The sequence below is a fragment of the Meriones unguiculatus genome, chromosome 17 (genome assembly GCF_030254825.1).
Source record: "Meriones unguiculatus strain TT.TT164.6M chromosome 17, Bangor_MerUng_6.1, whole genome shotgun sequence".
NCBI classification, from domain to species: domain Eukaryota; kingdom Metazoa; phylum Chordata; class Mammalia; order Rodentia; family Muridae; genus Meriones; species Meriones unguiculatus.
In genome coordinates, this window is record NC_083364.1 from 48,320,854 (window position 1) to 48,334,114 (window position 13,261).

The following is a 13,261-nucleotide window of genomic DNA, read 5'->3' on the forward strand; positions in this document are numbered from 1 at the left end:
TGTATTTTGGAGATTGGGGTGTTTTGTATTTTTAAGTGCTGTATCTGCTTAGGTAAATGTTCTACTACTGTGCTAAATCTTCAATTAATGTTCTTTCTAATTAGCATGTTAATTATATACAATAATGTTTTGTGACATTTTCATATACATCCATATTCTCCCCTTCAATTCTTCTTCCAAACTGCACTCTTCTACTCTTCTAGTTTTATATCCATGTGTGCATGTGTGTGAATGTGCATGCATGTGTGTGCCTGTGCATGTGTGTACATGTGTATATGCTGTGTATGTCCCAAAATAACTTTCCTTAGGGTTGTTGTCTTAGTTGGTGTTTCTATTGCTGAAATGAAACACTATGACCAAAATCAACTCGGCAAAGAAAGGGTTCGTATGAGCCTCCTTTTTCATACACCCTCCAACCACCTGCCCAGGAGTCACGCCGCTCACAGTGGCCTGGGCCCTCCCACACCAGTAATCAATTATTAGTCAAGAGAATGCCCCACAGACTTCCCCATGGGCCAGATCTGGTGGGAGCATTTTCTCAATGAAAGTTACCTCTTCTCAAATGACTCTGGTTTGTGCCAACTTACCAGACAACCAGACAACTAGCCAACACAGTTGTCTGCTGGAGCCTGAGCCGGAATTTACACCGGCATGGACAGGAACTTGTTTACAGGAGCATTTGCACCTAAGTTTTTTGTTTTTTTTTTTTTAAGTGACAAAGTTTGAGAGAGATGGAGATTGATAGGGCTAGATACCAGAAGAGAGGGTTGTGATGAAGGGAAGACTTCAACTCAATCATAGAAAAAAAAAAGTTAGTTCTTTTAGGCCCCTTATGCAAGATGAGGGAGCAGAAAGGTGTTATGTCCCACAAATGGTCCAACGGTGGGCTAATCTCATCCAACAAGACTCACATATATTCCAGTTTCTTATAATTCAGTATGAGGCAGGAATTTGAAAGGACCCCAAGGATATTGCTGGATAAGGGGCATCTTGAAGAACAATGGGCCTAAAAAATATGTTCTAAAACAGTTCTGTTCACACAGCTTCTACATTTGGGTTTTGTTATCTGGAAATGCCCAGCTTAAAAGAAGGGGCTTGTCTCACTTGGTTCTTGTGAGAGCTGTTAGAGGGGAAAGATTGCAAGGGTTTGTAACTGGAGTCTGTGATCTACAACTTACAAGTAGCTACAACACTGAAGAAATGCCCCTCTCATTCTCCCACCAGCTCTTAACTGCATATACATCCACAGGGAAGACGGGACCCTGTACTTTAGACATCACAGCATGTCAACAGTCCTAGTCTACTGAGATAGGTCTAGATACCAGGTCTTGTGCAATGACAGATGCTGTGAGTTCAAGAGTACAGCAGCTACGTTAGATCTGGTAGTTGGTGTTCTTTGCTACTCCCTACTGTCATTGACTGTTGCATTTTACCAGGTCTTGTGCAATGACAGATGCTGTGAGTTCAAGAGTACAGCAGCTACGTTAGATCTGTTAGTTGGTGCTCTTTGCTACTCCCTACTGTCATTGACTGTTGCATTTTTTTAACCTCTTCTTCCATGATGTTTGTTAAGCCCCACAAGTGGTGATATATATGACCTCTTTAGGACTGGTATTTAACAGTCATTTATTCTCTGTATAAATGCAAAAAGGAAGCTTCTCTGACCAAAACTGACAGTAGCACTAGTCTATAGACATAAATACGGCTCTTTGATAGGCCTGGGTGGGTACATCATGCTCATTTAGCACAATAACGGTTTCTCCATTAGTTTCTATTACCTCCCAAGCCACAAGCTTTGACCAGGTTTACAATACCAGACATAAATTCCCTCATGTAGAGTGAGCATCACATCCAATCAGAAAGCAATTGTTTGGCCCAAAAATATACTCACCACTGTTGCATTGGTGGGTTCATTCTTCCTGGCCAGTCGGCATTGTTGCTCATGGTTACCACAGCTGAGCAAGACTGGTCATGACATTTTTTCCCCAGAAGCTTCATGCCACCTTCTGAAACTATGAGAGCTACCTAGCAGGAAGGAAGCTTCAAGCTCATTTGCAACTTGGTTTCTCTGTATCCTGGGACCAAGGCATTTGTGTCAAGCAATAGAGTCCTACAAAGGAGTTTTGGTAGGCAACTAGTAGCAGTAGCAAGTGTCTGTATGGGTGGGTTTTGTTTATTTGTTTTTTGGTTTGATTTTTGTATTGGGGGGGTGCCTCAGGGACCTTCATGAACAAAACTTTATAGGAAGGTAGTCTGCCCTTGGCACCAGAAACACCTTTATTCTCCACACAAGAAATGTCCATTGAATTTTTTATTAATTTTAATTTTTATTGTTTTTTTCATAATTTATTCATTATATTCCAATTGAAGGCCCTCCCTCAACTCCCTCCAGTCCCACCCTCCATCTGTCTTCTCCCCCATCCCCTTCCTCTAGTCCACTGAAAGGGGATTTCTCCACCATTTTGCCATCTGCCCATAGCTTGTTAAGTCTCATCAGGACTGCATGGAGCCTCTTCCTCCATGGCCTGGCAAGGCTGCATCACCAAGGGCAAGTGATCAATGAGCAGTCAACTGAGTTCTTAATAGAGGCAGCTCATGATCCTCACACTCTGAGATCCACATGGAGACTGAACTGCCACATCTAGGCAGGGGGTCTAGGTCCTCTCCATGCATGGTCCTCCTTTGGTGCATTAATCTCTGCAGGACCTTCTGTGCTCAGATCCTTTAGCTTTGTTGGTCTCCTTGTGGGGCTCCTTTCCCCTCCATGACCCTCTATCCCCACCCCCCTCTTCTTCCATAAGACTCTCCATGCTCTGCCCAAACTTTGTCCCTGAGTCTCAGCATCTGCTTCAATCCCCTGTGGGGAGGATGATCCTTTCAGAAGACCCTCTATAGTGGGCTCCCATCCTGTTTCCGCTCTTCTGTCACTTCTGGTATCTATCCTATTTGCCATTCTGAATAAGATTTAAGCATCCTTCCTAGGGTCCTCCTTTGTGTTTAGCTTCTTTATTTCTATAGATGGCTATCCTATATTATATGGCTAATATCCACTTACAACTGAGTATATACCATGTCTGTCTTTCTGTTTCTGGGTTACTTCACTTAGAATGATCTCTTCTAGTTCCATACATTTGCCTGAAAATTTCATGATTTCCTTGTTTTTAATAGCTGAGTAGTATTCCATTGTGTAAAAATACCACAATTTCTGTATCCATTCCTCCGTTGAGAGACATCTAGGCGTTTCCAGATTCTGGGTATTAAAAATAAAGCTGCTATGAACATAGTTGAGTGCCACCGACTGGCCCCTTCCGGTGCCCCACGTCTGTGGGAAAATCAGAGAATTCAGATATCAGGAAGGCACAGATAGGCGAAATGACAGTCAGACCCACACCAGGTGGTATTGGTTTGGATCTTCTGCGTTTTACTTAAGTCAGGCCAACACTTTTATAGTAATCTTACAAAGAAGCACCTTAAAGTTGACATATCCTCCGGAACATTTATAAAGTTTATATTTAACTGAAAGAGTAACCTGGTAGAAGCAGTGTCTACAAAAAATCTTGGCCTAACAGCCTCTTAAGCAGAGCAAACATAGAACTAGTGACTTGTTTGCCAATTTAGCGAGTAGAGGGCCAGGGGCTTCTTAAACTTGTGGTCTGTTTACGTAGTTTATTGTTAGTTAATTAGGGGTTGTTAATAATCCTCCGAACTAGGTTGGCTAAAGATTTACAACCCCCCTGGAGGTAAGCACCGAGGGGAATTCCTCCTGTTTGGCTTGCTAAGGATTTACAATCTTTCCTTAGAGATAAGATGCTTGAGTTAGCTGTCTGTAAAACATAATAGTATAACACAAAACTTTTTGACCTCCTATGTTTGCCTATCTTCTTTCTGCCTCATCATAAATACCTGTGTTAGGTAATGGTTTTGTAGTAGCTTTACTGCAGTGGGAATATCCAGAGCATTTATCCTAACAGATCCTGATTAAACATTTTCTTTAGAAAGCCCTAAAACTCTTGTCCTTTTACTACCTACAATGTTTGGTTTTTCCACAAGCAATTCCTGATGCTGAATCTGATTTATTACCTCTCCTAAAATTATATTTTCCTTCTACTCTTATTTGCTAAAGCTTTTAGTGATCTATTAGAAATGTTTCCTTAAATAGTTGATTGTACTGTTTCAAGAATCATAGAGAAACAGCAAAAAAAGCTCATCAATTTAATCCTGGAACCAAGTAAGTGTGGGACTTAAAATAAGTCTTTTGGCTTAGATGGCCATGTTAGGGTTCTTGCTAGGGACTTCCAGGAAGCTGATTCCCGTAGGAAACGTGACTTCTTGTCTGTTTGCATAATTTTATGCTTGCATAACACATTTTTATTCTACACAGATGGTTCTGGGGTTAGTGTAGCAGTTGAGCAAATGTCCTTACTGAATGGTGGAGCATCTTTTGGGTATATGCCCAGGAGTGGTATAGCTGGATCTTGAGGTAGTGCTATTCCCAATTCTCTGAGAAAGTACCAGATTGATTTTCAAAGTGGTTGTACAAGTTTGAACACCCAGAAGCAATGGAGGAGTGTTCACCTTTCTCTACATTCTCTCCAGCATGTGTTGTCACTTGAGTTTTTCATCTTAGCCATTGCGATCAGTCGAAGATGGAATCTCAGAGTTGTTTTGATTTGCATTTCCCTGATGACTAAGGATGTTAAGCATTTCTTTAAGTGTTTCTCTGCCATTCGATATTTCTGTTGAGAAATCTCTGCTTAGCTCTGTCCCCCATTTTTTAATTGGATTATTTGGTTTATTGGTGTCTAATTTCTAAAGTTCTTTATATTCTAGATATTAGCCCTCTGTCAGATATAGGGTTGGTGAAGATCCTTTCCCAGTCTGTAGGCTGCCGTTTTATTCTGTTGACAGTGTCCTTTGCTTTACAGAAGCTTTTCAGTTTCATGAGGCTGCATTTGTTAATTGTAGATCTTAGATCATGAGCTGTTGGTGTTCTGTTCAGAATGTCTCCTGTGCCAGTAAGTTTGAGGCTCTTCCCCACTTTTTCTCCCAAAAGATTTAGTGTGTCTGGTTTTATGTTGAGCTCTTTGATCCACTTGAACTTTACTTTTGTGCAGAGTGATAGATATTGGTCTATTTGCATTTTTCTACATGTGGACTTCTAGTTAGACCAGCACCCTTTGCTGAAGATGCTGTCTTTTTCCCATTATTTTGGCTTCTTTGTAAAAAAAAAAAATAGTTGTCCATAGGTATTTAGATTTATTTTGGGTCTTCAGTTTTATTCCACTGATCCATTAGTCTGTGAAAGTTTTTTTTTTTAAATTAGCTTACCTATCATCAGATTTGTTTAAGGATGTAGACACCTAACTAGTGAGGCTAAGGCCTAGAATTGAGCAGGGCTCTCTGGTTGCAGTTAAGTAAAATAGAATTGACCAAATAATTCATTTAATTATTTTTTGTCAGATTAAAATTGTCTTCCCTTTTTATTTTTTCAGATACTATCTTCTTTATATATGCCATAAAATAGTCTTTATGGATGAATTTGAGTACACTGGATACCTTGCAGTATTAATGAACACATATCCTATGATAATCTGTTGGATATCCCGCTTAAAAGACATCTATGAAGAAGAAATAAATTGTGCTAACTACTATTTTCTTGCCTTTTATATTCTAGAGGCTCTCCTTAAGGTAATCTAAAATTTGTGCATACATATGTGAAATGGGAACAAAAAATTTTCCTTATCCCATTTCAACATTAGCTAGAGTTTTCTAAGGGAACATTTTGAAATTCTGTCTCTTCTCAAAGCACACAAACTTAATTTTTAAAAGTGATGCTGAGAGAAGCAGTAGAAAATAGACATGTTTTAGGCATTGAGTCTGTATTTGCCAAAGTAAAAATTTAAATGATGTAGATGAAAAGATGCAGAGTAAGTTTATACTGTACTGGCAATATTCTCCTTAAATCTATTTTTGTACAATATTTTTTATTTTATTCTTTATCCTTCCTGAATTCCTTCCAGATTCTAGCCACCTCCGTATCTACCCAATATCATGTTTTCTTTCTCTCTCCTCTCTCTCTCTGTCTCTCTTTCAAAATAAAGGTGAAAATGAAACAAACAAAAATTAATAACAAAAAATATCAAAACAAAACAAAAAGCGTACAAACCCCATGAAGTCTGTTTTGTGTACACCAACTACTCTAAGGCAGGAACACATGGTCTGAAAAAGAACGGACAAAAGGGAATCTCTGAAATGTACATATTCAAGCATGTGTTGTGTGTGTGATGCCTTCCGACAGCTTTACAGTGTACTGGTATAAAAGTGTTGGTGCAATTACCAAGGCACTTTTGATAAAATGCTTGCATTTACTTAAGTTTTCAAGGTATTAAAAATGAGTTTTACTTACATCATCACAGAACAAAATAATGAGAATAAAAGACATCCTTTCACCAAATTAATCTTTAAATCTTGAACTGATTTAGTAAAATTTAGCCCATGTGAATTACACGCACACACACACACACACACATAGGATTGTCTTACTACTCAGCATCACACATCTGATATAATTAAATAATAGAGAGAGACTTTGGGGGTTCTTGTAGCATTTAGGGCTGTTTGAAATTAAGGAGCCCTGCTATTTTTGCATGATTTTGTCTTGACTTCCAACTCCAGTGCCATTTGACAAACCTGTCTTTCATCTACACCAGTGATGTATCATTAAGCCTGCATCAGTAGTTGTGACAGTTTTCCTTGGCTAAAGGATGCAGTCGTGAGCATCCTGTGCTTGCGTGCTTGTCAGTGGTAGCGCTGGTGGTATTTATGACTTAGAGTCACAGGTAGATCAGGGGAAAAGGCCTAACTGGTAATGTGTGTTTTCCTCTTGCAGGGTCAGGGGTGGGGGTGTTCCTCAGCTCAATTTAAGGGGCAGGCCACTTAAGACTTTGACCGTGCGCACCCCCAATGTCTAGATACCGCAAACTGGATGGTTTTTGTTTTCGCTGGAGGCAGGCGGGACACAAGGGCGGAGTGAACAGGGAAGGGCTGGGAAGTGAATGTGGTAAGGGTCATGACGTGAAATCCTCCAAAGAATCACAAAATTTTAGGCGGGGGGAGAAAGTGTAAGTGGAAATCATGATGATGCAATTTCTTTTTGTAACAACAGATGGCAGCAATGAGGAAGGAATTTTTTTCACACAGCTGGCTCCTCTTTGAGCTAGGGATTACCTTAGTGGGCATCATAGACGTGATCCTGATCGAAACAGACTCCATTAGTTACACTTTTGACATAACTGAGACTATGGTCTTCATGAACGTGATTCGACTTCTTCGTACACTGCGCATCTTGAAGGTAAAGAGGAAGGAAAGCACATGACTTCAGCTTCCTCTGCCGGGGAGTGTCAGCTTAACGTTAGCTCAACTGTTTCAGGAAAAACATTTTCTGGTGGGCTGATGTTTATGTCTGGACGTTTAACTCTTTTAACAAATGAAACTTTTAAATTTTATGTTATGAATACTCATGAATCCGCTTTGCTTGTGGAACTATAGATACTCATCACAGCTTTCTCTTTTAAGACAGAGTGCTTGAAAATCTATATTTATGTAAATACTAGTGCATTCTAAGTAATACTTCTTTGTACAGTTGCTGGAGGAGTTAAAAGATAAAAGCAGTCAAAACAAATCAACACACAGAATATTCATAGGGACAAAGCACATGTTCACACAGATCGAAAACTAAAATAATGCGGATTTCATGTTGTATGAAATCGATGTTATATAATCACAGTATCAAAATTACACCTGTAATAAATGTTGCTTTAACATGTATGAAGGCAGTTACTTATTTTTTTATAGGATTATATAAGTGATTGGAAAGTTGTTCCATGACGCATCATATGAGGATATATGGGTACAGACACAGCATAGAACGTTTATGTCTTTCTCATACAATCTTAGAAATGCTTTTGAGAATAGGAGCTAAATCAACCAGGCCTAAAGTAGTCAGTCATTAGTATTGACTTGTGTAGTGTTTTGCAAGACAATAAATGATACTAGTACACAACTTAATCTAAGGATCTAAAGATGGCAAGTCTATGGTATTCCAAAGTCTATTGTTCATTCTTTCTAATGTGAAGTATGCAGAGCCTACTAAATAGATACAGAACTGGTGATCTGTCTAAGAAAGGTTTGGAAATATATCCACAAAACTCTGAGCACTTATGTCAAAGGGTAGACCCTGTGAGTATGAAGAGAAACTAGATGTAATCTTTATTCCTATGGAACATACTTTTAGAAGATAAATGGCATAAGAATCTACACATTCCCTTGTTACAGAGAAGGATGGCTGCAAAATAGTAGCATTCTAATGACTTATACAGCTTTGATAAAACACCACGACTAAGGAGGGTTATAGAAGAAAGACTTACAGAAGAAAGAATTTATCTGGGTTTCACAGGGACAAGAGTCTGTCATGGGAGCAGAAGCTAATGGTTCACATCCTATACCAAAGCAGAGAAAGATTCTGGCCAAAGTAATCTCAGTATAAACAAAAGTTATACAGGTAATGTTTAATAGTAGTTTTTTGCTTTTGTTTTGTTTTGTTTGTTTTAGCTCATAACACCAAAGCTGCTGCAAATAATAGACAAAGGGATGAGCCATCAGATCTCCTTTCGGTATGCTATACTGAAAGGCTATGTCCAAGGGGAGATGGATGTCCTGAATATAATCGACCAGATTGCAAGTTCCAAACAGGCTAAACAGGTGAGAGACAACCCAAATATGAGGAGAAACCTTCACTGCCCTGTTGCCAACACACATCATGTCCTGGGTCTTCACACATTGGTATAGCCTCTGACTCCTGGGTTGCTGGTCCATTTCTATTACTAAGTCACTTTTTTATTTGTTAACTCAAAAGTCTGTGCCACACTAGGAAGATCTTGGATGGGACCTTTGTATCAAAGTGCAATGCTCAACCCTATCCCACGACAGGCTCCAGCTTGGTCAGCAAGTAGTGTGAGGCAAGGACCATGGTGATGAGCAAAGCTTCCTCATAATGCCCCAAAGCTTCCATCTGGTTTTGAGCCAAATAAAAAGTAAGGAAAACAGAAGGCAGTGGAATAACAGACAGGAAGGAGTAAGGAAAACTGCAGTTATCTTCATGTGCCTAATCACATGCTCTCATTATGCAGAGGAGAAATAGGGCCAAGAGAGATTTGCTTGATCATACCTACACTCCTGTGGCAAAGACAGCTCTTAGACGTGAATTTTAGATTTTACTTTTTATTCTCAGTTTGAAGCACATTCTAGGTAAGGTTGTACATACCTAGAAATTTGACAGCCAGGTGGAATTGAGTATTTGTCATCAATGCAGTTTGTAACACTTGAATATCAAATTTTGTGTGCCGCAAGCATTATAAAAATATTGTACACTTAACCCTGAGTGGAACACAAAAGCAGCATTTCTCCTCACCAATTGTAAGCCAGTTTTCCTAAGTTTCCTTGCCATTTCTCACGACTAATCCCTAGCAATGTGTTTTGAGAGGGTAAAGGAGAGGGCACAAAGGACTTTGGTCTCTAAAATATCAACAAATTTTTGTTATTCTTTCAATTATCATATCTCAGTAAAATGTTCTGGGCATTTGAGAATGAAAACCACCCCTTTGTCTCTGATTTGAAAGCTCATGGCTAAATTCCATTCTGACACCTAGAACATTCTCCATCATACATAAAAACACATTTATTTCATGTGCATGAGTGTTTTGCATACGTGTGTGTCTGTGCACAGTGTAGATGCCTGGTGCTCATGGATGTCAGAAAAGAGGGCACTGGATCCCCCAGAACCAGACTTAGGGACAGTTCTAAGCTGCTTTGTGGGTGCTGAGAATTGAACCCAGATCCTCTGCAAGAACAGCAAGTGCTCTCAACTGCTGAGACATCTCTCCACAACCTCCATCATGCTTTTTAAGTTATCAGATTAACTTAAAAAAATAAACAGTTACAAATGCGCAGCTTCTTTGTAATGGTTTATTTTTCCAAAGAAGATAACATTTTTTTTTTTTTTATTCTATAGATATTGTTAAAGCGGGTAACGAGGAATATGGAACATGCTATGAAAGAGCTAGGTAGGTACCTTCACTCTGATACACAACTTAACCATCTCTTATCATGACAACCTCATAAAAGTAATGGGTGTTGTTGAATATAATATTTATTATTCCATCCTAAACCTCCAAGACTGCATAATTTCCTACCATTTATATTTCACCCATTATACTTGCTTTTAGTCATATCTTAGGTCCAGTTTATCTTTCCTCCTGGTTCCAAGTCCTGTGCTGCTGATCTCCCTCTCCTCTTCCTCTCACTTCTTCCTTCTCCTCCCCTCTGGACCAGGATGTCCCACCCTATTCTCTCCATTGCTCTGCCTTGTGGCTGGTTGTTTAATTGACAATTACAGAGAACAAATGGTGGCATGTTTACACACACTTGAGACAGGTGATGCTTAGAATAAGCATCACAATGCAATGTCTGGATTGAAACTAGATAGTTGGATAGAAAAATCAGCATTTGAATGAACAAGGGTAAATTGTATACATTCTATAAAAAAGTTTTACCAACAAATGGGTATTATAACTTATAAGTCTGTGGGGAAACATACTTCTTTTTTTATTATTTTTTATTTTAATCCCAGGTCATTCACTTGTATCCCAGCCATAGCCCCCTCCCTCTTTCCCTCCCAATCCCCCCTCCCTCCCTCCCTCATCTCCTCCCTACCCCCTTCCAAGCCCACTGATAGGGGAGGTCCTCCTTCCCTTCCATCTGACCCTAGCTTATCAGGTATCTTCAGGACTGGCTGCAATGTCTCAATGTCTTTATCTGTGGCCTAGTAAGGCTTCTCCTCCCTTGCGGGGGGGAGGGGAAAGCTCAATGAGCCAGTCATTGAGTTCCTGTCAGAAATAATTCTTATCTTATCCCCCTTATTTAGGGAACCCACTGAGCTACCATGCTACCATGGGCTACATCAGAGCAGGGATTCTAGGTTATATACATGCATGGTTCTTGGTTAGAAAAACAGTCTCATAGAAGACCCCTGTGCCCTGATATATTTGTACCTTGTGGGGCTCCTGTCCCCTCTAGGTCATACTAACTCCCCCTTCTTTCATATGATTCCCTGTACTCTGCCAAAGGTTTGGTTATGAGTCTCAGTATCTGCTTTGATACACTGCTAGGTAGAGTCTTTCAGGTGCCCTCTGTGGTAGGCTCCTGTCCTGTTACTTATTTTCTCCTACTTCCAATGTCGATCCCCTTTGTCTTTCTAAGTGAGTATTGATCATCTTACCCCTGGTCCTCTTTCTTGTTTATCTTCTTTAGGTGTACAGATTTTAGTATGTTTATCCTATCTTATAGGTCTAGTACCCACTTATAAGTGAGTATATACCATATGTGTCTTTCTGTTCCTGGGATATCTCACTCAGGATGATTTTTTTTTCTAGATCCCACCATTTGCCTGCAAAATTCATGATTTCCTTGTTTTTAATTGCTGAGTAGTATTCCATCATGTAAAAGTACCACAATTTCTGTATCCATTCATCCATTGAGGGACATCTGGGTTGTTTCCAGATTCTGGCTATTACAAATAAAGCTGCTACAAACATGGTTGAACAAATGTCCTTGTTGTGTACTTGAGCATCTTTTGGATATATGCTTAGGAGTGGTATAGCTGGATCTTGAGGAAGCAGTATTCCTGATTGTCTGAGAAAGCACCAGATTGATTTTCAAAATGGTTTTACAAGTTTATATTTCCACCAGCAATGGAGGAGGGTTCCCCTTTCTCTGCAACCTTTCCAGCATGTTTTGCCACTTGAGTTTTTGATCTTAGCCATTCTGTTGGGTGAAAGGTGAAATCTCAGGGTCGTTTTGATTTGTATCTCTCTGATGGCTAAGGATGTTGAGCATCTCTTTATGTGTTTCTCTGCCATTGTATATTCTTCTACAGAGAATCCTCTGTTTAGCTCCATACCTCATTTTTCAATTGGGTTGCTTGAATTATTGCCTTTTGACTTCTTTAGTTCTTTATATATACTGGATATCAGCCCTCTGTCAGATGTAGGGTAAACATAGTAAAGGCAATATACAGCAAGCCTATAGCCAACATCAAACTCAACAGAGAGAAACTTTAATCAATCCCATTGAAATCAGAGACAAGGCAAGGCTGCCCACTCTCCCCATATCTCTTCAACATAGTACTTGAAGTCCTAGCTAGAGCAATAAGGGAGATCGAGGGGATACAAATCAGAAAGAAAGAAGTCAAAGTTTCACTGAATATTCACAGATGATATGATAGTATACTTGAGTGACCCCAAAATCTCAACCAGAGAACTCCTTCAGCTGATAAACATACTTCTTTTTTCATAAACATTTGTTTTTATTATATGTGTATGAGTGTTTTGTCTGCATATGTTCCTGTGCATAAATGCATGCAGTTCTGCAGGAAGCCAGAAGAAGGTTAGAATGCCCTGGAACTGGATTCAGACAGTTGAAAGTCCTTTTGTGGGTTCTGGGAGTTGAACCTAGGTCTTCCTCAATAGCAGCAAGTGTTCTTAACCACTGGGTCATCTCTCCAACCCCAAAATTTTAATTCCAATAGTAAAGTGGTGAACTTAAACAACTACATGATGTGTTTTCTAGTTTATGTAATTCTGGAGTGAAGCTATATTAACATATAATAAATATATTAGCAGAGTTGAGAGCATTACAATTGCTCTCTGCCTAACACAATACAGGTTTTTAGTGTGTGTTCAAACCATTCACATTACCATCCCATGATTCTATAACCATATTAATCCCCTTTCCTTCCAAGCCAAATATAACTTGTGCCTTCCTGAGTGAGTCAAAGAATATTGCCACAGAGATCCAGGATTTATGACCTGTAATCAGAAAGAGTCCTGGGGATCCCTCTAAGGAGTGTAGAGAGCTCAAAGCCCACCTGACCAATGTGTCATTTCTGAGTCATGCCAGGATGAACTTCTGATCTAGAAAAAATCCTGCATGGAGAAAACACCCTGATAACATTGTGCTCATATGTAAAAACAGGGGTGGACAGGAAATGGCAGACAGCTAAAGAACGCAGAGAGCCTGAGAATGAAGCTTGAGAGAGCTGTGCGGCAAATAGTCGCTGGGCAGGGGAGTGGTCATGACTAAGGAAAAGCCCACGTGTTTAGTACGAGTGGGTGAGGTTTAAATGGGCATCTAGGAATCTAGAGAA

General features: G+C 39.7%; 1 protein-coding gene across 1 annotated transcript in view; it reads left to right on the forward strand.

The window, feature by feature from the left end:
* Slc9c1 (solute carrier family 9 member C1) overlaps positions 1–13,261 on the forward strand; it is a 74,412-nt gene that overhangs the window by 37,346 nt on the left and 23,805 nt on the right. Inside the window, exons 15-18 of the mRNA XM_060370988.1 lie at positions 5,493–5,688; positions 7,166–7,351; positions 8,611–8,760; positions 10,070–10,121. Coding sequence (XP_060226971.1) covers positions 5,493–5,688; positions 7,166–7,351; positions 8,611–8,760; positions 10,070–10,121 — 584 coding nt within the window. The remainder of the gene's footprint in view (positions 1–5,492; positions 5,689–7,165; positions 7,352–8,610; positions 8,761–10,069; positions 10,122–13,261) is intronic.